This window comes from Erythrolamprus reginae, chromosome 7 (genome assembly GCF_031021105.1).
Source record: "Erythrolamprus reginae isolate rEryReg1 chromosome 7, rEryReg1.hap1, whole genome shotgun sequence".
NCBI lineage: Eukaryota > Metazoa > Chordata > Lepidosauria > Squamata > Dipsadidae > Erythrolamprus > Erythrolamprus reginae.
Window position 1 is genome coordinate 86,995,072 of NC_091956.1, and position 24,851 is coordinate 87,019,922.

At 53.1% G+C, this 24,851-nt stretch overlaps 3 protein-coding genes across 7 annotated transcripts in view; 1 reads left to right on the plus strand and 2 right to left on the minus strand.

Annotated features, from left to right (window-relative positions):
• TRMT44 (tRNA methyltransferase 44 homolog) overlaps positions 1–1,432 on the minus strand; it is a 14,203-nt gene extending 12,771 nt beyond the window's left edge. Inside the window, 1 exon segment of the mRNA XM_070758115.1 lies at positions 1,096–1,432. Coding sequence (XP_070614216.1) covers positions 1,096–1,408 — 313 coding nt within the window. The 5' untranslated portion in view covers positions 1,409–1,432.
• ACOX3 (acyl-CoA oxidase 3, pristanoyl) lies at positions 943–22,956 on the plus strand. Of its 3 annotated transcripts, none has more exons than XM_070758112.1 (18): positions 943–1,072; positions 2,221–2,411; positions 3,854–4,087; positions 5,537–5,611; positions 8,188–8,277; positions 8,702–8,845; positions 10,257–10,345; positions 11,215–11,311; positions 12,132–12,314; positions 13,692–13,814; positions 14,576–14,696; positions 16,085–16,207; positions 17,676–17,786; positions 18,883–18,998; positions 19,163–19,337; positions 20,404–20,471; positions 21,181–21,267; positions 21,420–22,956. In XM_070758112.1, the coding sequence occupies exons 1-18, from the start codon at positions 1,051–1,053 to the stop codon at positions 21,537–21,539; spliced, it is 2,169 nt and encodes a 722-aa protein (XP_070614213.1). In that variant the 5' UTR covers positions 943–1,050; the 3' UTR covers positions 21,540–22,956. The 3 variants fall into 3 exon arrangements, with proteins under 3 accessions (XP_070614213.1, XP_070614214.1, XP_070614215.1); XM_070758113.1 differs by lacking the exon at positions 943–1,072 and adding an exon at positions 1,446–1,664; XM_070758114.1 differs by lacking the exon at positions 943–1,072 and adding an exon at positions 1,947–2,017.
• Positions 22,957–22,958: 2 nt separating this feature from the next.
• Positions 22,959–24,851, minus strand: part of SH3TC1 (SH3 domain and tetratricopeptide repeats 1) — a 28,015-nt gene continuing 26,122 nt past the window's right edge. For all 3 annotated transcript variants that reach the window (XM_070758104.1, XM_070758102.1, XM_070758103.1), the window contains exon 17: positions 22,959–24,201. In XM_070758104.1, the coding sequence (XP_070614205.1) occupies positions 23,965–24,201 (237 nt within the window). In that variant the 3' untranslated portion in view covers positions 22,959–23,964. The remainder of the gene's footprint in view (positions 24,202–24,851) is intronic.

Sequence of the window (24,851 nt, forward strand, 5' to 3'; positions counted from 1 at the left end):
TCATGGCCATTTATTTATCTACTGTGTTTAGATGCTGCTCCCTCCACAACGGACTCTGAGCGGCTGGGTTGGATCAAACCCGGCTCCCTTGGGCCACTGGCCGATCCTTTCGTTTGGCCATGAAACATCTGCCAGGAAGCCAGCCACCAAACTCAGGCCGCCACACCCAGAAACACCCCCCCTGTCTCCCTCCTCCCCTCCACCGGCCCCACCCTGTTCTAGCCCCCTTGAGGTTGTCCTCTACAGGGAGTCCTCCACCTGTGACCCCAATGGAGCCCAATGCCTTGTGTCACTAAGCTGTCATCTTGATGTGGCCATGGATGATGGAGAGTAGGCATGGTTGGTAGGGGTGTGAGTGTGTACTTATAATACTCCTGCTTATGATGGTAGCTATAGTTTATATCAGTCTATTATTGTTAACCGCCCAGAGTCCATTTTGGAATTGGGTGGCATATAAATGCTGCTACAAATGGAGTGAATGAATGAATGGAGTGAATGAATGAATGGAGTGAATGAGTGGGTGAGTAAATAAATAAATACATAAATAAATGTTGGTGAGAAATTTGTGAAGTGAGCTCTGCCCATTTTACCACCTATGCTGTTAAGTTAGCAATGTGGTTGTTAGGTGGATCTGGTTTCTGCCCCAGGAGACCCCAAGGACCCCCCACCATGAGCTGTCCTAAGGGTGAGTGGGCTGCCGAGCCCCTGAACATGAATCCCCCCGGGGGACCCCCGGGACTGCTGCGAGGGTCCTAAGGGCGAGGTGGGGGTCGCTTTGTTTCCAGTGCAACCCGTGTCACTGCGGTCCCTGGAAGAAGCCTTGGAAGAGGGGGGCCGCCTGCACTCCTTCCCCCCCCCCTTCTCTCCCCCCCCCCCAGCGCTGAGGAGGCGGGGCGAGGGGGGGCCGGCCAGGGCGCCTCTCTTCTCTGAGAGGGCGGGGGAGGAGGAGGAGGGAGGCCAGGGGGGACCAGCCCCACTCAGAGGGGGATAAGAGCCGCCCGCCCGCCCGCCCGCCCCCTTCCGCCCTCGGAGGCCTCCACCGCCGTCGCCATGCCCGGCCAGGGGAGGGAAGGTGAGGGGCAGCGGGTGGCCCACCTAGCGCCACGGCCTCCGGGACGGGCGCGGCGGGCGGGCGGCGGGGCAGCAGGCGGCGCAGCACCAGCTCCAGCGGCCCCCGCAGGCCCAGCGCCTCGGCCACCGCGCCTGCGCAGAAGGGCCCCCAGTCGCTCTCCTCCGGGCCCGCCGGGCCGCCCGCTCGGGGGACGCGCACAGGGGGCTCCGCGCAGGCGCCGCTCAGCCGCTTGTTGGCCACCTGCGGCCGCTCCAACCACACGGCCGCCGCCGCCCAGAAGCCGCCAGGCAGGCGTCCCGCAGGGTCCCGCAGCGTCGCCGAGCCGGTGGTCTCCATGGCCACGCTACTTCCGGGATCTTGGCGCCTGCGCAGTGGCTGCTTACCGGGCGGCGGAAGGGACGGAGGCCGGGAAGGGACCTTCCTAGCCGCTCCGCAAAGTGCCGCCTCCGCGCAGCCCAGAGACAGCCGGGGCTCTAGCCGCCGTCCCGCCGTGAAGCAGGGAGGGAGGGAGCGGGGCGCCCTCGAGGTCCTGTGGCCGAGCCCCGGCAGGCTGTCCGTGGAGGGTTCGAGACCCGCGGCTGCCTCTCTGCAGGTGCAGCGGGAGGGCGGGGCGGGGGGCTCCGTCTCAGGGAGGGGAGGGGGGGTGGAGGGCGGGGGGCGCCCTGAGCTGCCTGGGGTGGAGGGGGGTGGAGAGGTCGCCCCCGCTTCCTTCCCTCCCTCCCCCGTTCTCGGCTGGAGTCCTCGACTTACGTCCACCCTGGAAGCCCAGTTGTCCAGCGGGACCCGGGCCTCGCTTGCAGACTAGCAGGGACCAGGCTGGGTCGAACCCGGCTCCCTCCTGGCACCGGTGGCCTGAATGCCTGTGTCCAGGAAGCAGCCTGGGCCTTCACTGAGTCTGGCCATTGGCTTTGCTTGTGTGTCCCCCCCACACACACAAAAAAGGCCGTAAGTGTGAATCCCTTTGACCAGCGGCTGAGCTTTGATCTCGTGACGGGGGGCTGGGGGGGCTGCAGCTGTGACTCTGAGCGGTCACTAAGCGGCCAGTCGTAAGCGGAGGACCGCCTGCAGCCCCTTTTGCCAGAAGGCGCTTGACAGGGTCGGGTGGGGACGGTTGCGGATGGTGACTCCCTCCTCTCTGTGAACCCCAGTTCGATTCCCAGTGTCAGGCTTCCGTATCCGGATGGCTTCAGACAGGGAAGTGTCGGCCCCCGGCCCCTCGGAGCCCCTGCGCCTGCCGGACCTGCCCCAGGGGCCCCTGAGCGCCTACCGGGAGAAGGCCTCCTTCGGCTGGCGGGAGATGGCCCTCTTCGTGGAGGAGGAGGCCCTGCTCCGCTTCAAGGTGAGGCTCCGCGGGAGTGGGAGGGAGGCCTGGCCCCCCACAGCAGCCCCTCCCCCTGTGGCCCCGGAGAGGCTCAGCCCAGGGGGTCCTTCCAAGGGAGGCCGGCCGTCTGGCTCTGGGGCTCCCTCCGTAGGGGGCTCTTCACCTTGAGTTAGGGGGTCATTTAGGGACAGGCCCTTCGCTTGTCTGACTCGGTGGAGGGTCCCCTGCTGCGAGGTCCCGTCCGGCTCCATTCTGCTTGTAGTTATCATGGATGGGGGGTTATCTAGATTTTGAAAAAGGAGATGAAGAAGTAATGGAAGAAAAAGAAAATAATTAAGGACTCATCTGCAGCATTTTCAGAAAAAGGAATATTTGTGACTCAGAGGTGAATTGTGGAGCTCTTAGTTGTTTGCTTGCTGACATTTCGTTAGTAAGATAGTATCATTGGCACAAGTAGTTGTGGTTTTCTGCTGCCTCTTTTCTTGGGGTGAGTTAGAAATTGTCTGAAAACAAACAACTTAGCTGAGAGAGCCCCTGCCTTTCCAGAAATGTTAAGTACACACACACACACACACACACACACACACACACACAAAGGAAACACATACAATATTTTGTTGCCAAATTCAAGCTTTTAAGTACCGGTACCTAGAAGTTGTTGTGACATGAATTATTCCTTAGAAGAAGATTTGGATGGGATGGGATGGAATAGGGTAGGTTAGGATAGGAATAGAATTGGAATAGAATAGAATTCTTTATTGGCCAAGTGTGATTGCACACTCAAGGAATTTATTTGTCTTTGTTGCATATGATCAGTATACATGAAATTTGTCAAGAATCATGAGATACAACACTTAATGATTGTCTTGGGGTCAAATAAACAATCAAATCAGAATAGAGTAGAATGGAATAGAATAGAATAGAATTCTTTCTTGGCCAAGTGTGATTGGACACACAGGGAATTTTGTCTTTGGTGCAGATGCTCTCTGATACGTTTGTCAAGAGTCATGTGGTACAACGCTTAATGCTTGTCATAGGGGCCAAATACGCAATCAGGAAACAATATTAATAAAAGATCTGAAGGATACAAGCAACAAGCGACAGTCCTAAGTGGGAGGAGATGGGTGATGGGAACCATGGGAAAAAACTGGTAGCCATAGTAGTGCAGCCTTAGTGAATAGTTTGGCAGTGGGGGGGGGGGGGGGTGACCTGTTTAGAAGTATCGTTAAGAGGGGTCTTCTCTTGGCCCTTTTAAGCACTGAGGGATCCTGGCGACTGTGGGTCTGACACTCCCAAGGACTTGGGTTGTGAGCAGGAGAAGGAGAACCATGCGCTCTGTGTCTTTGGGGGTCACGTCCCCTTCCCTGATCTGCCAGAAATGGCTTGAGACTGAATGTGGCCACCGCGGAGGGCAGCCGTGGGGAACTGACCAAGCCCTCCGGATTTTCCCCTTCCTGCAGCACGCCATCTTCTCGGCCCTGGAGAACGACCCTCTCTTTGCTCGGGTTCCCGGGGAAGAGCTGTCACTGGAGAGGTATCGGGAGCTGACTTTCCTGCGCTGCCGGAAGCTTTTCGAGTACGATTTCCTCACCTTGGAGGAGATCCTGGAGAAGCCCTTGAAAGTGGTCGTGCTCATCAGCTGCCTGGGGATGTACGACTGGTCCCTGGGAACCAAGTACCTGCTCAATTCCCAGGTAGCGGCGCCTGTTCCCACTTGTCTCGTTCACACACTCAAGCCGCGAGGTTGCTTTTTTTGTATACCACCACCATCATCATTATTATTATTATTTTGTGTTGTTGAGAAACTTCTCCGGGTGGCTCTTCCAAGTACCTGCCTGCTTTGGTAGAATAATTATTAACTTGGTTGCTTCACCGTGGGAGGTTGCCTATGCCAGTCTGCCAAACTACGTAGCCTTTGATCGTTCTCATTTAAATATAAACATCTTATGAGTTGGAAATAATTCCACAATTTGGGATTAGTCAAATGTGCTATTTAGAGGAGGGGGGGAGAAGTCTGAAATTTGTTTGTGTTTATTTGTTTTCTTTTAATTTTTTGTTAACATTTAATTGGCTATAGAGGGTTTTCTTAGCTTACAGAAAAACGAATTAAGAGGGGAAGAAGGCATTATGGCATAATGTTTAATAAGTTAGAAATATTAATGGTATTATATTTTTGAAGGAACATTAAGAAGGGAATTTAATTAAAAGATAATGTATGTAACTGGATGATAAAATTAGAAAAAAAAATGCAATTTTTTTTGATGATATGAGTTGGTTTGAATGTATGTTGAGAGAGAAAAAATTTAAAAAAATTACCCATAAGTATGAACGGAGTAAACTACCTAAAATGCTGATTCGAAGCCGTATTCTGCTTTGATAGCATCAGCAATGCTTCCTAGTTTAGGCTGTAGACCTATACAAGGTAGTCCTTGACTTACAACCAACGTTTCTGTGGTTGACTGAGAAGTCTGTTAAGTGACTTTTGTCCCACTTTTATGACATTTCTGGCCACAGTTGTTCAGCGAATCACTGCGGTCCATAAAGTTGACAACCCGGTTGTTAAGTGAATCTCTCTTCCCCTATTGACTTTGTTGGATGGTCGCAAAAGGGGATCACGTGATTCCGGGACGCTGCAAGGGTCATAAGTGTGAATCGGTTGCCAAGCATCTGAATTTCAATCACGTGGATCATTGGAGGGAGGGGTGTCAATCTGCAATTGTTGTAATTGTGAAAATCAGTCCTGGGTCACTTTTTTTCCAGTAGCGTTGTAACTTTGAGCAGTCACTAAATGCACTGTCGTAAGTCCAGGACTGCCTGCAGATCTTTCTTTGTGCGATGGATACGAGAGGGAGGGGGGAAGAGCAGGAGCCCCCAGAGACGCACGGAGCAAATGCAGCTCCCAGAATTCCCCCCCCCCTTTTATTTCCACCCTGAGAAGCTGTTTTGTGCTGGACTTTCCCTGTTTTGAGCACCGTGTGCTGCTCTCCGCCTTCTCGGTTCCGTGTGGTTCTTAATGAAACCGTTGGGGAAAAGGGTGGTTTTCGCCTTTCCCCACCTGAGCAGCAACCATGCAGCCTCTCTGTCCCTTTGTGAACGTTGCTGAAGTCTTTGTGGTGCTTAATTGGCCTCCGTTGGTGTCGCAGGTGTTCAAGGAGACCATTGAGAGTTCCGGAACGGAGAGACATGAAAGATTCATCAGACAAGTGGAGAGCATGGAGGTACGGCTTCTCTCCCTCCTTTGAAACTGGGGAGGGGGCTGGCATGGCTTTCACAGAAGTATTGACTTCATTACTGGGAATAATGGGCCGGTGTAGAACGGGCAGCCGCCCCCTTTTGTAGCTTTTGTAGTGGCCTGAGAATTTCCCAAAGGAGAGAGAATTAGATTAAAATTAGATTTGGAATAGAATTAAAAAAAATAAGAGTACTAAAATTGAAAAATGAAGAAAACGGCTTAGACTATTGTTTTTTTAAGATAAAATTAGATATACCTGCCTCCCAAGGACAATCCCATCTGTCCGTCCATCACCCTGGGGGGGGAATTATTGACCCCCTCAGAGAGGGTCCGCAACTTGGGCGTCCTCCTCGATCCACAGCTCACATTAGAACAACATCTTTCAGCTGTGGCGAGGGGGGCGTTTGCCCAGGTTCGCCTGGTGCACCAGTTGCGGCCCTATCTGGACCGGGACTCATTGCTCACAGTCACTCATGCCCTCATCACCTCGAGGTTCGACTACTGTAATGCTCTCTACATGGGGCTACCTTTGAAAAGTGTTCGGAAACTTCAGATCGTGCAAAATGCAGCTGCGAGAGCAGTCATGGGCCTACCTAGGTATGCCCATGTTTCACCATCACTCCGCAGTCTGCATTGGTTGCCGATCAATTTCCGGTCACAATTCAAAGTGTTGGTTATGACCTTTAAAGCCCTTCATGGCATCGGACCAGAATATCTCCGAGACCGCCTCCTGCCGCACGAATCCCAGCGACCGATTAGGTCCCACAGAGTGGGCCTTCTCCGGGTCCCGTCAACTAAACAATGTCGGTTGGCGGGCCCCAGGGGAAGAGCCTTCTCTGTGGCGGCCCCGGCCCTCTGGAACCAACTCCCCCCGGAGATTAGAACTGCCCCTACTCTTCCTGCCTTCCGTAAACTCCTTAAAACCCACCTTTGCCGTCAGGCATGGGGGAACTGAAACATCTCCCCCTGGGCACGTTTAATTTATGCATGGTATGTCTGTGTGTGTGACTGTTAGCATATGGGGTTTTTTAAATATTTAAATATTTTAAATTTGTCTGATTGCTTATGATTTGTTTTTACATGTTGTGAGCCGCCCCGAGTCTTCGGAGAGGGGCGGCATACAAATCTAAGTAATAATAATAATAATAATAATAATAATAATAATAATACCGTATTTTTCGGAGTATAAGACGCAACGTAGTTTTTGGGGAGGAAAAAAGGGGAAAGAATCTGCATACCAGATGTTCATCTGGCTAGCGCCCTTATCTCTGCTCGGCTTCAGCCCATCATTTTACCCCCTGGTGAAGGGCTTGGGAAACATTCTTTGCAGAGAGTAACAATGAAAGAGCCTGCAAGCAAGGAAGACCTGAGAAAACCATTAGCACATAGTTAGGGCTGGAAAGAAACTTATTCAGAGCAACTTAGAGCAATGAAAAGAACCCTGCAAAGACTTAGGGCTTGGGAAACATTCTTTGCAGAGAGAAACAGTGAAAGAGTTTGCAAGTGGGTAAGAGCTGGGAAGATCATTAGCACATAGTTAGGGCTGGGGGGGAAGCTGCATTGAGAGCATAAGAGCCCCCTGAATTTTGAGCCTCTTTTAGGGAGGGAAGGGGTGCGTCTTATACTCCGAAAAATAGGGTAGTTTTTCTTCTTTAGATAGAATGAATAATTGAGATGTAGGGGTGGTTTTTTTATTATTTTATATGAAAGAGATTCCATGGGCGTATTATTACTCTTGGGTGACACGTGTTGTATGGTTCGTGGTGGTGGAGAAGAAACAACAAAACGTATTTAAACAAAAGGAGGCAGAGAAGGTTCCGGTTGCAGACAGAGAAGCCCCTGGGACACCCCCCACCCCTTTAGCCACAAACCCACTGGGTCGGCTCGGAGGTCACGGGCAGAACCACTGGCCCGTGATGCTTCTGTGTGATTGATTGGCTCAACTTCCCTGCCGCCCAATCCCAAAGGACTCGGGGTGGGTTACCACAATAGTATAAATACAAATACAAATAGATGCAGGACAGCAAGAAGAAGTCGAGTATAATATATAAAACTATAAAATCCCGTATTAAAAAAGAAACCCGTTAAATATAAAACAGCCAGGGTCGCATGCATGCATACCATTCATACAGCGTGGCCTTGTCAGTTGTAAGTTCATGGCCCCCCAGGTGTGCCAGCAGAGCCAGGTCTTCATGGCCTTATGAAAGGCCAACAGGTTGGGAGCAGTACAGAATTCGGGGGGGGGGGGGTTGATTCCATAGAGCCGGGGCAGCTACAGAGAAGGCCCTCCCCTGCATTGCTTGGCTGACAGGACCCAAAGGAGCCGGACTCTGTGGGAACTTATGGGTCTCTGGGACGTATGGGGGCAGCAGGGGGTCCCGTGCAGAGCCTGGCCCTGAGCCATGGAGGGCTTCACGGGTGATAACTGACCCCTTGGATTGTGCCCGGAGACCGAGAGGGAGCCTGGGCCGCTTGCGGAGCGTAGGTGTGATGTGGCCGTACGGAGGGGCCCCCTGACCGCTGATTGTGCCCCCCCCCTCTCCTTGTGTCTCTCGGCCACAGATCTTTGGGTGCTTCGCCCTGACAGAGGTCAGCCACGGCAGCAACACCAAGAACGTCCGGACGGTCGCGCGATACGACCCAGAGACGCAGGTCAGGCTCTGAACGGGCAGCGACGGCGGCCTCTCATCTCCGGCCTTCAGTGGACTCAGACCGGCTCAAGGCCTTCGGGGGTGGGGGGTGGGGGGGTGGAGGCCTTTGGCTACCAGGGTCTCAGCTTCTCACCAAAGTCCGTTAAACAACGTAACCGCGGCCTCACAAGCGACTCGGATTCCTTCTCTTAAAAGCCCTGGTATCAAATGCAGGTGGTCCCTGACTTACGGCCACAATTTGTGTATTTATTTTATATTATATTTCTATGCCGCCCAACTCCCTGGAGACTCACCACTCTCTCTCTCTCTCTCTCTCTCTCTCTCTCTCTCTCTCTCTCTCTCTCTCTCTCTCTTTCCCTCCCTCTCTCTCTCTCTCTCTCTCTCTCCCTCCCTCTCTCTCTCTCTCTCTCTTTCCGACCGTGCAGGAGTTTGTTCTTCACTCGCCCGACTTTGAAGCCGCCAAGTTCTGGATTGGCAACATGGGGAAGAACGCCACCCACGCCGTGGTCTACGCCCAGCTCCACATGCCGGACGGGCAGTGCCAGGGCCTGCATTCCTTTGTGGTGCAGGTGAGGGGGTCGTGGCGCTTCCTTCCCGGGCTTTGGCAGGAGCCCCTCTGCCTTCCCTCCGCTCAGTGATCGGTCAGGCTGCCAGCACGGCACCACAAGGCCCCGTTTCAAGGCATCCTCACAGAGGGACAGCTGCTTTAAGGGCTTCTTTGGTGCCTTCAGAGGCTAAAACATTTGAAGCAGGGTTGGAAGACTTGGGTGTGTCCAGTTTAACAAAGAACGGAGGGAGGGCTGACATGACAGCCGTCTTCCAATATTTGAGGGGCTGCCACAAAGGGGGGGGGGGTGAAGCTGCTCTCCAAAGCAATGGGTGGGAACTAATCAAGGAGAGAAGCAACGTGGGACGAAGGAGGGACTTCCTGATCAGTGAGGACAGTTGATCCGTGGAAGAGACGTTGTGAATGGCCCAACACTGGACGTTTTTAAGCAGGTGTTGGATCACCCTCTGTCTCACGTGGTGTAGGGCTTCCTGCCTAAGCAGGGGGCTGGACTAGGAGACCTCCAGGGTCTCTTCCCACTCTGTTATTCTTTTGCTGTGATTGGACCATGCAAAGCCAGGCCTGTTTTCCTCGCAGCCTCGGTCGTCATGTCTGAAGCCAGGGAGGTGTTGTTCTCGCTCTGGTGAAGCCCAGGTGTGCTAGGCAGTGCCGGCCCCAGTTCCCCCTCCCTCAGTTCTCTGTTTCCCTGGTTCAAAGCCCCGGGGAGCTCCTCCCGCTGAGCCTGGCCCTCCCCGCGTGGCCCCGCTGCCCTCGGCCGACTCCTCTGGGGCGCTTCCTTGGAGGCAAGGTTCAGCAGAGGGCAACGGAGCCTGGGGGGAGGCTCAGTCATCCCGGCTGTGGCTGTCCCACGGAGGGGGGGGGCGGGGGGGCTCTTCCTGCAACTGCAGGGCCTTCTCGGAGGAGAAATGTTTTCAAGGGGGGGGGAGAGAAACCCAGACAATCCCGCTGCCTCTTGGGGGAAAAGCCCCTTGGAGAGGACAATGGGGGCAGTAAAACGTGCGCCTGCAGCCCCTTCGTCTGAACCAGGAGTGACCCAGGTTGGCGTTATTGACCTATTGTTTTGACTTTTAGGCCTCCTTTCTCTGGAGGCTCAGGGCAGCTTACAACATAAAATAGATACATACAAATAAAACTTTAAAGACTAAATGCTAAACAGGCTAGAAACTAATTTACCAAACCTAAATAAAACCCCCCATGTCATTCAAAACCCTCCACTCGCATCCGTCCTGGACTCTGTCGTAAGATGGGCTGCCGACCGAGGTGTCTCTTTAACTCTATGACATGTGGACTCCAACTCCCAGAATCCCTCAGCTCGCAGGACTGGCTCAGGAGTCCTGGGGGTTGGAGTCCAGGAGTCCTGGAATCAAGGTCGTGGCTTCAACGCCCCCTCCCTTCTCCTGTGCTTCCCCCAGATCCGAGATCCAAAGACGCTGCTCCCGATGCCAGGCGTGATGGTGGGCGACATAGGCAGGAAGCTCGGGCAGAACGGCTTGGACAACGGGTGAGTCTCTTCCGGCCGCAGGAGAACCAGCATTTGTTTCCACCCAAGGCACCAGGTGGGAGACCGGGAGTTCGAGTCCCAGCCCTTCCCTTGCGTGGCAGGCCACGTCCAAACTCTTGCCAAGAAAATTGGAGGGTCTTCTCCAAGCAGTCGAGACCCACTCGAAAGCATTGAAAAATTTAGTCTATATTAGTGTATATTAGATTCCTTACGTGTTTTGTATGTACTTGTTGTGAGCCCCTCTGAGTCTTGGGAGCAGAAGAAATACAAATCTATAGAAAATTGAAAGAAGTCAGGCATAAAAATCTGACTGACAGACTGACTGACTGATTGATTGATTGATTGATTCAGAAATGTCCCTGCCCTCCCGTTTTGACCAGTCCACCAGTGTCCATTAGGATGGATAATTAGGTAGACAGACAGACAGACAGAGATGATAGATAGACAGACAGACAGACAAAAGAGAGAAAGAAAGAAGGAAAGGAAGAAAGAAGGAAAGGAAGAAAGAAAGAAAGAAAGTCGCTGGAGATGGCTCCTGGCCAACGTTGTCTGGAACCTGGAAGCCGCCCGTCCGGACCCTGTCTGGGAGACCTGCAGAGGTTTTGGGGGGCTGGGCTGCTGCTTAAAGTCCGCCCTGCAGGAAGGGCAGCGGGAGTGGGGGGTGTTGTGGGTCCTGAGGAGCCACGGACTGCAGGGTCTCCCTGCTGTGGCCAGAGGACGGAAGGGAACCAGCAGTGTTGTGGTGCACGCTTGCGTTGTGGGCAGGGGTGTGTGTGTGTGGTGTCCTGGCGGAGGGTTTTCCATGTCTGTGCTGAGCCTGGGAGCCCCCCTCCCCCCCCCCATATTCAACTCTCTCTTGAAACCGCCAGGTTTGCCCTCTTCCACCAAGTGAGGATCCCCAGAGGGAATTTGCTGAGCCTGACAGGCGACATCAGTGCCGAGGGGAAGTACACCAGCACCTTCAAGGTAGGAGCTCTGCTGGGGGGGGGGGGGGCGGGGGGGGGTTTCTAGGGTCGTTTTCCCACCTTGGTTAGTTTTCACAAAGAGAAAAGAGAATGAGAACGTACCTAATACCTACTTCCTCCTCTTCCCGTTTTCCCCACAGCAACAACCCTGTGGGTGGGTTGGCAATCTATTGGCTGCAGGTGTTACAGACTGCCACAAGAGGGGGCTAGAGGTCCCAGCTTATTTCTCTGGAGTTTTCTCTTTGTTTCTCTTTGTCTGGCTACGCACTGCTAGGTTGGCTCTGCAATCTCTCTGTAATGTAGTTGTGTATTACAGCTAAAACGTGTTTAGGCTTCATATCTTTGGTCATTACAACAACTGGTAAGAAACGCTACGTACGTGGTAATATTTGGATTGTTATTCTGACTTACTGTGTGTGTGGCTTTAGACTGTTTATCTGCAGAGGTTGTTTCTCAAAGTAAACTTTAATGGAAGTTAGTATGTCTGTGTGTGGCTGAGTAGTTATTCACAACTGATCTTGATCTAAACGTTTCTGTGCGTGCACAACCTTGGTCAGCAGGGATTACTCTGCGCATGCGTTGACAGGGTGGGTGAGGTTAACAGGGTGGGCTGGCCCAGAGCCATTAAGGGCTAACGAGGGGGCTAGAACTTTCCATCTCCTGGTTCCCAGCCTGCAGCCGCCAGCACTGGACTAAATTGAGACCTTGGAAGTTCGATCCTGTCCTCCCTGCGCCTTCCTCGCTGCCCGGGAGGTGACCAGAGCTCAGGGCGTTTTCGCATGGGGTCAACTTTTCCTCACGGGACGGTTGTGTCTCCCCAGGATCAGAAGAGGCGTCTGGGGGCTTCGCTGGGCACCTTGTCCAACGGGAGGGTGATGATCATCGCCATGTCGGTGGCCAACCTGAAACTGGCCGTGTCGATAGCCGTTCGCTTCTCTGCCACCCGGCGTCAGTTCGGGCCGAGCAACGCGGAGGAGATTCCCGTCCTGGAGTACCAGATGCAGGTGAGGGCAGGAGCTGCCCCAAGAAGGGGAGAGCTCAGGTCTCAGGCTGCAGGTAGCCCCTGCTTGCGGTAATTGACCCAGGCCGCCATGGACACAATTCAAGGTGTTGGTCATCACCAGGTTATCTACAGGACTGTCTCCTGCCTCACACGCCCCAGCCACCGATCAGATCGCCCAGAGTCAGCCTTCCCAGGGTCCAGTCGACCAAGCAACAGCCATGTTTTTAAGGCCATAGGGAAGGGCCTTCTCTGCAGTGGCTCCGGTCCTCTGGAATCCACTCCCTCCAGAGATTTGCCCCGCCTCCACCCCCCTGGCCTCCCGAAAGGCCTTGAAAACATGGCTGTACTACCAGGCCTGGGGCCCTTGAGCGACAACGCTTTGCTCCGGCCCGTAGTGTGGATAATTGAGGGATGGGTTTTGTTTTTTTTTAATATTGGGGTTTTAACTTTTGTGTGTGATTTCATTGCTGTGGGGCCACCCTGAGTCCTTCAGGACAGGGGCGGCTTATAAATCTAAGAAATAAATAAATTGCGGTGTTCAATTCCACCACAAACAATGGCCCTACAATGGCCGGTAGGAGCCCACCCCAAAATCTCCCGGAGGGCATCCTTCACCCGCAGCCCCACAAACACACCAGCCGGGGAGCAGCGAAGGAGGGAAGGCCGGGGGGGGGGGGTAAGGCCATGTAGGGGGCAGAGGAGCCCGGAGAGGTCCACTGGGCAGAGGCCCCAGGCAGAAGGGCCGGGTTTTTCCCAAGGCCGGTAGAAGCCCATGCCGGAAGGAGAGAGGGGTTTTCTGGTGGGGACCGTTTCCCTCCCCCACTACCCTCCTCGGCTGAGGCTCAGGTACGGTCCTCCCCCTACAACGGCCCTTTTAGTGACCATTCAGAATGAGGGTGGAGCGACTCAGTGGCCCTTTTTTCACACTTAATGACCGCTGTGGTGTCCCCTCGCTCACGGTGGTTAAAAATCCAGACGCCGGGCAGCCGCTTCATCCTCCTGACGGTCGCTGGGTCACGGGATCCGCTTTTGCGACCTTACGACAAGCAGAGTCAGTCGGGGGGTCCAGATTCACTTATTAACCACCCCGGTTGCTGAGTTAGCGGCTGCACCAGATTCACTTAACAACGCAGCGAGAGAGGCCATAAAATGGCGCAAAACTCACCTAACCGATGTTCTCGGTCAACAGCGGGACCTGTGGGTGTTGCTTGAGGTCATGTTCATGGCCTGGTTGATTTTGGTGGCCTTCTCTTTCCCAACCCTGGCCCTTGGGGGGGGGGCAGGAGGCGAGGGGAGCCGGGGGGGGCAGGGCTTTGGGGAGGGTCAGCCCACCAGAGCCCCCCCCAACTCACCCGACCCGCCCATCCTTGAACCGCAGCAGTGGCGCTTGCTCCCTTACCTGGCGGCCACCTACGTGCTGGACTTCTTCTCCCGAGCCCTCTTCCTCAAGTTCATGGAGTTCCACATCGGTCTGTTGATGAAGGACAAGAGCCCCCAGCAGGTGGGTGGGGGCACCTGGGGGGTCCTTTGGGGTCTCTGGCCCCCCGGTGGGAGGGCTGTGCCGTGGTGTTGACGGAAGGGTCACGTTCCTCTTCACGGCGGGGGCTTCCTGGCGTTGGGTTGAGATGGCCTTGGGCAAAGACCTCACGGTCATTGGTGGCCAGGAGACAGGGAGCCATTACAACGGTTCATATAAGTTACAATGTGACTTGTGGCCTTTTCTGCGGCCGCTCTGGCCTCCCCCCGGCCACCCTTATTTATGCCGGTGCCCCCGGAGGCCCCCTGGCAAGGGGATCAGTGGGGGAGTCACTAACTCAGCAGCAAGAAAGGGGGCAAAAGCAGGCGAAGCCCCCTTGAGCAGCGTCTCCCTTCTGGGGCTCAGCCGTGGCCGTGCGTTGAGGGCTGCCCCTACGCTCTCAGCTGAGCTTCTCAGATTTATGACACGGGGGATGTGTGTGTGTATGGGCACAGGTGTGCAGTTGCTATTTAATCGATCATGGTGCCGTATCCACACCTGGGGGGGATTTGGGCCGCAGGATATGCCGAAAGAACCGGGGTGAGCGTGCCCATTACACAGAGAGGAATCGGCCACCGGGGTGACCTCCCTTTGGCCCATGTCTCCCGTTCTGCCTGCTTTTCCCCAGTGGGGGGGTGGGGGCTGCTGGAGAGAGAGAACCTCCTCTGTCCGGCCAGGGGTGGTGTGGCTGACGGGGTGGTGGTGACCGCTCTCTTCTTCCCCCCTCCCTCTCCCTCTCCCCCAAGGCCGAGCTGGGCCGCGAGATCCACGCCTTGTCCACCTCGGGCAAGCCCCTCGCCTCTTGGGTCACCCAGGAAGCCCTCCAGGAGTGCCGAGAAGCCTGCGGGGGACACGGCTACCTGGCCAGTAAGTGGGGCAGCCCCCCCCCCAGCACCCTGCCAGCTGGAGGGAGGGAGGGAGGGCAGGAGGGGAACGTTTGGACGAGACTAGCAGGTAAATGCAGAGGGCCCTCAGCCACCAGGGAGCCCAAAGCCTCTTGTGGTCAAGCCAGCCGTTGGTTGAGTGAGTCTTGACCTCTCATGTTACGACCTTTCTTGTCCCGGTTGTTAGTGGGATCGTTGCAAGGGTCCATAAGGATCTGGGGGGCTTATAAATCGCCAAATAAACACTAAGATAAATGAAGAATAAATGGTTGGGTTCGTAACCCTGGGAAAGTCTCAAAAGGAGACCACGTAAAATAATTGAGCCCCACTCCGGTTGTGGCAAAGGGGAATTGGGGGCTTTCCGGGACCCTCGTAACTCAGCCCCACAAAGCTTTGCGAGCCCCCTGCGTCTCCCAGCTGGAGGTCGGCCTTGACCGATGTGAGGATTCCACCCAGGGCTTATGACCCACGTCGGAATCCTCAGCTTAGAAACAGAACATACGAGTGGCAGGGGGGGGGGGGTTGGGGGGGGGGGGGCTCAGCCAGTGACACAGACTAATAATATAAGTGAAAATACACTGCTCAAAAAAAGAAATAAAGCGAATCCTCCAATCACACATCCTAGATCTGAAGGAACGAAATATCCCCACTGAATATTCCAACTATCCCATTTGCACAACAGCAAGTGAAATTGACTGTCAATCAGTGTTGTTTCCTAAGTGGACAGTTTGATTTCACAGAAGTTTGATTGACTTGCAGTTATGTTCTGTTTTTCAAGAGTTCCTTTTATGTTTTTTGAGCAGTGTATTATTTACCATGTACACAACAGATTAATCCGTAAACACATCCAAGTCAAGCCATCATATACAAACCAGATATCAGAATATACAGTTTATACATAACAGCAGCTGATCAATGATATTCTCACACAATTCCATACAATACCACAAGCATAATAAACAGACCAGTGTTTAACACACAGCAGTTGTATAGTCCCACACACAAAACCAGCAGGGACTGAGATCAGGGAATTAGCAAGAACAATAGAGCAATTGCACACATTAGCAAGACTAACCACAATAGCTCCCAACAACCAACAATACAATACAACACAGCAGAGAGCAACGTGTGGGTCTCCCTTTCATGGCTAATTGCAGCCCCAGCTCTTAAAGTAACACCACACTAATCCCTCCAAACATACAATGCTGGTTAGTTCACATACTGACAAACCCAACCGGTGCTTTATGTCGCAACTGACAACTGAGGTTGGGGCTTTTCCCCTTGTCTGTTGTTTCCAATAGGGAGGAATTTTTGGCAGCTTCTTGGTTAATGCTTGTGTCTTTTTGTGTGTCCTTTATCCCCGACCCCCAGTGAATCGTCTGGGCGACCTCCGCAACGACAACGACCCCAACTGCACTTATGAAGGAGACAACAATGTTTTGTTGCAGCAAACAAGCAACTACCTGCTGCGGTGGATGGGCGAGAGGTCCCAAGGTGGGCGGAGGCCAGGAAACACGGCCCACACTCAGTTGGGTCAAACCTGTATTTCATTCATTGACCGCTACTGATAACCTGGCTTAGTGGTGGTCACACAGAGATAAAACTTGAATCAGTCTTTTCTTGGGGAAAAAAAACACCAGATGTTAATTATACGGCATTAACAGCTGGCCTAAATCCATAAAGTCAGAAAGCAAAGGGAAGGACTCGGTCCTGGATGTCGCAGGAAGCTTAATGAGGTCGGCCCGATGCCTGGAGTCAGTTTGGAGGTTTTCCTAACAAGAGGCACACGGGTGAAGAAACTATAACTATCCAATGGGTTGTTTCCTGCGGAGTATTTTCTCTCTCTCCGTCATTCTGTGCAGGGCCCCTGGAGCGAAACCCCCGACTCAAAACCCCTTTATTTTATGAATAAATCAAACCCTTTGTTGATAGAAGCCCACATGACGAAAAGCAGGTTTTAAATGGCCAGGGAAAAGGGGTTATTTCTCTTGGGAGCTAAACATAGACCATGGGCCAAACTCACCTGGTCATCATTCCTTAGATAACAACGTCCATTTATCATTTAAGCACATGAATTTTGCTCACCAAAGTCCTGGGCAAAAATAACCCAGCAGAGAATGTGTTTTATTGAGGCAGAAATCATGGTTTGAAAGCCTTGTTCAATCACACCTCCAGTCTCACATCTTTTCCATTGAACGACATTGAAACTCCACACCCAATTTCCCAAAATCCTTTGCCTTTAAACTGCCTGGAAGTGACATCACCCCCCAAAGAGGAGACTAAGGCTTTTGCTCTGTGACTCCTCTGCCTTCTCAGCAACCTCCTATAGCGAGGGTCCATCCGCTGGCTTTCCACCCTAATGTCTTCCTCCTCCTCTGACTGGGACCACTCCCCCATGGTCACCTCAGCCCCCCCTGGTGGTTCACTCAGGTCACTTTCTCCCGCACTCTCACTCTCTGCCTCAGTTGGCAACCCCCCTGGCCCAGGGTCTCCAGAGGGGCCTGGCTCATCAGAACCTGACATGACCTGAGGTGCACAAGGAGCACTCACAACAATTAGCCCCAAGTCTTACTCCCGAGGAGACCTCCTCCCGAGTAGCCACTCCAGCCTTTAGGCAGCGCTGCCTGCTCCTGCATTGAGAAGAGGCTCAAGAGGTGGCTAGAGGTTCCAAAGGCCTTGGCTGAACCGAGGACTCGGGCGCCGAGTCCTGTCTGACCTCAACTGACCGATTCGGATGCCAGCTGCACAAGCTGCTTGTGTAACACCTGGTGGATCACAACAAGGTTCTAGCAATCCACCGTAAGAGTGCTGTAATAACAAATAGGGAAAAAAATTAAGTAACCATGCAGAATTGCTAAAAGCGTAATTGTAATTTTGTTTTTAAAGAAATTATTTAAAAATTAACAAAGCTGCAACTCTTGGTGCATTTTGGGTGGGGATTTTCGATTTGATGTCTCTGCAGGCCACCCTGTTTCGTCGCCCATGGAAACGGTGGATTTTTTAAATGATTATGACGATATTCTCCGTCAGAAATTCGTGCTTCCGGATGCCCGAGACCTCCTGGACTCTTCCGGTGAGCCCTCTTGTCCTTCTGGGTCACGGAATGCCCTGCGGAAGAGAACCGCCTGCTGCGTGGTGATTCTCGGGCTGGTGGGCGCTGATCAGCTGGTGGGCTCAAGGCCGCCTGGGCTGTCTGCCCCCACCCCCACCCAGTGGGAGGAGGCGCAGGGCAGGAGCGGCAGCCGAGGGGAGGGCAGCTGGAAGACCGTCCCAGTTTGGTTCCTGAAACGAAGGGCCAAGATTTTGGTGCATGGAGTGAAGTTCCCAATGTTTGTGAAAATAGCAACAGCACTTAGACTTATACGCCGCTTCACCGTGTTTTTACAACAATCCTCTCTAAGCGGTTTGCAGAATCAGCCTCTTGCCCCCAACAATCTGGGTCCTCATTTGGCCCACCTTGTAAGGGAGGGAGGGAGGGAGGGCAATAGCCTTTAGACTTGTATACGGCTTCACAGTACTTTTACAGCCCTCTCTAAGCCCTTTACAGACTCAACCTCTTTTGCCCCCAACAATCTGGGTCCTCATTTGACCTGCCCCCCCTCGGAAGGACGGAAGGCCGAGTCAACCTGGAGCCGGTGGTGAGATTTGAACTGATGGACTGCAGCTGGCGGTGCTGCCCAGGTTCATCTCTCTGGGACCTGCTGCTAATGATGCCTGTTTATCCTTTTCCGCTTTATGAATTGCACGCAAGGGAAAAAAAGTCATTTTGCAAGGGCCTTGACGTCTGGCAATTCTCATAATGAGCCGGGGTGGCGCAGTGGTTAGAGTGCAGCACTGCAGGCTGCCTCAGCTGACGGGTTGCTGCACTTTGGCGGTTCAAATCTCTCCAGCCTCCAGGCTGACTCAGCCTTCCGTCCTTCCCCGGTGGGTCAAAGGGGGACCCAGGTGGTTGGGGGCAAATAGGCCAACTCTCTGCCAGCCACTTAGGGAGGGTGGTTGTAAAAGCCCCGTGAAGCGGTAGACGAGTCTGCGTGCTGTGGCTATGGCCAAAGGGCGTCCGATGACCTTCACTCCCTGCATGGTTGTTCGCTCTTCCTGTCGTGGGGTTGGATTTTGCCCGAACGAGTGTGTGAGACCGCTGCCTTCCCTCCCTCCCTCCCTCCCGCCAGCGTCTCTGAGGGCCTACAAGTGGCTGGTCTGTTACTTGCTCCGAGAGAGCGTCCGGAAACTGAGGGGTCAGGAAGAAAGCGGCTGCGGCGACTTTGAGGCAAAGAACAACAGCCAGGTAAAGCTCCGGTTCCGATCCCGGAGAGTCTGGGTTTCCATTCAAGCGGGAGGTGCAGCCGTCACTCTCCTCAATTCCACGGAGACCCTTTGTGGGCGAAGACTCCAGGGGAAACGGTCTGTAGCTCTGCTAACCCTGGACTTCGCTTCCCCCCCCCCCCGCAGGTGTATTACTGTCGCTCGCTAGCCATAGCTTTCATTGAGCACACCGTTCTGCAGAAGTACCACAGACACGTCCACAGCCCCAGCACCCCCACAAATCTTCAGCCGGTTCTGAGTCACCTTTGCTGCCTCTACGGACTCTGGTCTTTAAATAGGCACGCGGCAATCCTCTACCAAGGTGAGAGGACTCTGTGGCCCATCTGTGGTTTTTTTGAAGGACACGTAACGATTCGTCTTCACCTGCTGACCCCCAAAGAAATTAAAAGTGCCCAAATTGTACCATTTCCCCCTTAACAATTTCAGCCACTGTGGTTTTGCATTTGAGGTTTTATTCGTGCCTCTTTTTCTAGAGGGAGGGGTGACGTATTTCTCTTGAATAACTTTAAATCTCCCATTCTGTTACTTAACCTGCACTTCCTGACATGACTGAGTCAGCACTTCCTGTGCTGAGTGACTCAGGGGAAGAGGAGGAGCCTCTTCTGGATGCCAGGGCTTGGAGGGCATCTAGGAGACAAGAATGGTTGGCTAAGAGGAGATTGACACCTGAGTAGTATTGCTGGCTATTGGGTCACACCCTCACACTATTTAAGGGAGAGGCATGCTCCCTTTGTTGCTGAAAACAACATTGTTCATTTCGGAATCCTCTCGTCTCGACTCATGAATTCAGTTTGTGTTTCAAAAGAGCCCGTTCTTAGCTTTGCTTATGAGCTCCGGTCTTCCAGTTACCTTAGAACTCTTGCTGCAGCTGGGGATTATTTCCGTGTTTATCTTCCCTCTGGGATTTTGGCCAGCTGATAAGACTTTGCTAGATTCGCTTCTCCCTTTGAAAAGCTTCTTAAAAGACTCTTACAATACTGGGACCTTTGTAAATATTAAATCCTTTTATTTGTTAGGCAATTTGTGTGCATCTGATTATTGGGGCTCGGCACTAACACAGAACACAACCCTTTTTTTCTTCCTTCCCCTTCCTTCCTTTCTTCCCTCCCCTACCTTCTCCTTCCTTCCTTCCTTCCTTCCTTCCTTCCTTCCTTCCTTCCTTCCTTCCTTCCTTCCTTCCTCCCCAGTCATGCCATTTCCATCTCTTGTAGTCAGGAAGGGCTCCAATGCAAACAGCCAGAGTGTTAATCGATTTATTTGGGGAATTATTTCAGCTCATCGTGTACCCAACAGGACCCTTAAAGTGAGCTTCAGTATGAATGAACCATTTGATTCTGAACGCGTCCTTGTTCTAAATATCTTTTCAGGTGGCTACCTTTCAGGTGAAAAGGCAGGTAAATTGATACAGGATTCCATTCTGGAACTTTGTTCAAAGGTACGTTTCATTCGACCTTGAAAGTCTGTCGATCCCATCAGATTTCAGTGGATATTTAAGGGAGAGGTGTTAGGTGTAGTATTCCTTGTGTGGGTCTAAGGTCACACGGTTGGGCAGGCCCAGATATGATCCAAACCCACACGTGGGTGCTCAGTTCACATGATGCTGTTAGCATAAGTTAGCATGAGTTTTGGACCCTAGACTGCAAGCACATAGCTCTGGGTAGGTCTGAAGGCCCTGGGGAAATTCTAGCTCGTGGCAGAATGGAACAGGGGTTCTTTTGCTGACCCCTCAAAGCCTACTGCCAGGCATTTGCAGCAGTATGAATGCTGGACTGTTCACCGTGTATGAATGGCCACATCAGGTAAACTGCGCATGTGCAGAGCAAAAGTGGCGCAGGGGTAACACTGCTGCAAGGAAGCTGGCTGAGAAATAGGTTGGGAGCTTTTGACGCTTTCGCTCTTGGAATAAAGTCGGCTTCTCTCGCTCCTGCAATGGCCTCTGCCTACCTTAGGTTCGTCATTCATTATTATTGTTGTTGTTATTATTATTATTAATTGGATTTATATGCCGCCCCTCTTGGGGGACCGATGAAAGAAATAGGGGCACAGCTTAAAACTAAGCCTAGATCGGCCTTTTGCCCAGTTAATGATGCTGGCCTTCTCTCCCCTCCCCTTTCTCAACACCCCCCTCCCTCTCCCCCCACCAGCTGAAGAATGAAGCCGTGTCTCTGGTGGACGTCATCGCTCCCCCTGACTTCATCCTCCACTCCCCAATTGCCAAGGCCGATGGGGAGGTAAGTTGGCTTGTTCCCCTTGGGGAGGGGGGGGTGTCCTGCTTCTAGCCCACCTTCGTGCCACACAGAATTGCCTCCCAGTCTCTGAGGCCACTTTCCTTCCCTCCCGTTTTGACCGAAACCTTTCTTGGTTTCCTCTTTTGTCTCTCCAGCTGTACAAAAACCTCTGGGGTGCGGTTCTTCAGAGCCCAAAGTGCCTGGAAAGACCCTCCTGGTGGTCAGAATTCTGCAACCACAAGCCCGTCGTGGGCAAGTTGAGGTCCAGGATGTGAGCAGGAAAGGCCCCGCCGAGAGCTGCTAGTGACCCTCCGTGGCAGGAGGGAAAATGGAATCATGTTAAAGGACACGAGAGAAGAGGTCAAGCCGAGGAGACACAGCCGTCCGGAAGCTGCCCTGGAGCCGGGTTCTGGTCCACTTTCCAAAGGATGGAATGTTCCTCCTCGGCCGCTTTAGCATTCCCGACACTCAAAGTCCAGTCGCTTCTCGGACAATTATTCTGTCAGAAGTAGCTTCCTGTCCAGAGGCTCATGACCAGGCTGAAAGCCAGTCGCCCTTTTTTTATAGACGTCCCTTTAAATATTTGCATTGGGTCCATGAGATTAACATCACCTTATTCTTTAGGAGAAAGGTTTTAAGTTTGGATTAAGTTATTATCTTCGCATCGGACATTTGTCTCGTCACAGAGGACAAAATAATAAGCAGCCGCAGCAGCCGCCCAGTCGTGTGTCGCAAAGTGGACGGGCCGATTTCGGCTCCTCTGAGAGGAAGGTCTCGTTCCTTTCAATAGTCCACTTATATTTTTTTTCTTTTTAAGCTTTTAGGACAGTGATGGTGAACCTTTTTTCCTTAGGTGCCGAAAGAGCATAAGCGCTATCACGCATGCGAGAGTTCCCACACCCATAATTCAATGCCTGGGGAGGGCAAAAACAGCTTCCCTCGCCCCTTGGAGGCCCTCCGGAGGCCGGAAACGGCCTGTTTCCCAACTTCTGGTGGGCCCAGTGGGCTCGTGTTTCGCCCTCCCCAGGCGCCAAAGTCTTCCCTGGAGCCACGGGAGGGTAAAAATGCCCTCCCCCGTCCCCCCCACAGGCTCCCTGGAAGCCAGAAACGCCCTCCCAGAGCCTCTGTGCCAGCCAGAAATCAGCTGTCCGACACACACGTGCACGTTGGAGTTGAGCGAGGGCAACGGCTCATGTGCCAGCAGACATGGCTCCGTGTGGCACCTGTGGCATCCGTGGCATAGGTTCGCCACCACTGTTGTAGGATAACCGAGGCTGGAGAGAAGCCCCCGAAAGTCTCTCTGCCCCCTGGAAGTCTCTGCCTGGGACGAGCAAGGAGAGAGGAGGGGGGACCAGGAGACCCTGGGGGTGGGCTTGGCGTGTCCCCTCCCTCCCTCCCACGAGAGGAAGGAACCTTTCTGCCCGTCTGCTGCGTTTCAGACCCCGGCTCCTTCCCTCCTCGGTCCAGACTGAGTCTATGCCCCGTCTGTGTCCTCACGCGTCATCCAATCTCGGGGTTGGAGTCCAGTCCTGGAGACGTTTTAAGTGGCTGAGGAAAATCTCACCCCGGGGTCCCCTGTGAGCTGCCTGCTGCCTCCCACCACCCGTAGGGCGACCCTTGCGATCCGGGCCTGGCCGAGTCCGTTTCCTGGAGCCCTTTGTGTCTGTACAGTAATAAAAAGAGAACTAACGACGTTTTCTCGGTGTGTCCATTCAAATTCATCACAGCTTACAAACAGATTCTCTGATACCACGTAAACAGCCCCAGTAACGTCTAAAGGACGTGGCAGTCTTCGTGGGGAAGGAAGCGTTTGAAGAGAAACACACACACACAACCTTTCCACACATTTGTCGCTCTGCAGGGCGTGTTGCTTTGAGGAGGAAAGAGGCCTCCTCGCCCCCAGCCTTCCTCCCATTGGCTCCTCCCTGCTTTTGGGTTGAGGAAATTCCCGCCGGGTTTATGATGAGACCATCCGTGTCCTGTGGAAGGAATCTCTCCCAAGTGGCTCAGTCAACAGGGAAGAGCATCTCGGGACAATCCCGGGACGGACAGGGACAGTTGCTATGGAGGGAAGGGACCGGAAGGCGCCCAACTCCCTCGTCCGCGCCTTGGTCAGATGGTCTTGAATGGCTCGGACCCATTTCGGCTTTCCTTCCTCAACCCACCTCGGAGATTAGGCCCAGGAGCTTCCAAATGTCTCGTGAAGACCACAACCCACCCCACCCCCACCCCCCAAAGCCCCTCGTGGACACAAGAGACTGGAAAGGACGTTGGACAGACGTGGGTGAGACCCCTGGGAAATTCCTCCGATTGGAATAAGTGCCGACTGAACATTTTCGCCTTCGCTCTTTCCTGTGATCAATGGCTCCCTTGGGTGACACGTTCATCCCCTAAACACCACTTTCCAAACAGACCTGGAACTGTGCTAAAATTCTCCAATTGTGAGAAAATGTTAAAAGTTTGTGTTACGTGTCGGTTTTGGCCTATTTCTTTTCAGTGAAATGCTCCCGTTTGAGCTCGACTCCAACTCCTCTGCGGTTTCATAGCCAGCCCTGTCCGGGATCCTCCCTTTTTTCCTTTTTCTTTTTGACTGTCCTTATTTTGGGGGGAAGTGGGGGGGAGGGGGAGGAGATGCCGGGTGCTTCAGGGATGGGGAAAATGCCCCTGGCGAGCCCTCCGGCCAGCGTCCAGAGGAGGGGCTCACCGGACCTTCCTCCTGGCAGGCTGGTCTGGAGAGAGGTTGATCCTGCAGATGTTCAGCTCGGTGGCAAAGGCTCTGGCCTTCTGGTAGAAGAAGAGGGACATCTCTCGGTCCACGAGGAAGTTGTGGTAGATGACGGCAAGCCTGGTGTAAATCTTCAGCTGCGCTCTCTTGTTCCCCAAGTCCATGGCCGCAGCCAGCGCCAGGTTGTAGTATCCCGCAGCATCAAAAGGGTCCTGGAACACGAAGCGCATAAGAGAGAGAGCAAGGGCTTCCTTTTTTCTTAAACCGGTTGGTAAGTCAAAGTCTAGGAAAATAACAAGGGTGTCGGGGAATTGCACAACAGCTGTCGGAGAGACCGACATGAACTTGCAGTTTTACAAGTTCTTACAAACACTACTATATATGTGGAGAGAGAGTTGTAAAATATATACTGCTCAAAAAAATAAAGGGGACACGTAAACAGGACAATATAACTCCAAGTCAATCAAACTTCTGTGAAATCAAAGTGTCGACTTAGGAAGCAACACCAACTGACAGTCAACTTCACCTGCTGTTGTGCACATTCAACTTTGTACAGAACAAAGGATTCAGTGACAATATTTCATTCATTCAGATCTAGGATGGGTCATTTGAGGGTTCCCTTTGTTTTTGGAGCAATATATATTTTACAACTCTCTCTCCACATACATAGTAGTGTTTCTCAAATAGTGGGGTGGGCCCTCTGGGGGGAAGGTGTAGAGTGATGCTGGGGGGGGGCGTGACCCCAGGGAACATGGGGTCTTTTTGCCACAGGAAGTAGGGGTTCTTTTTACACCAAACAATAACACAGCACAGAGTAGGAGATAGGAAGTGCAGATTACAACCCCTTCAGAAACACCGTGGA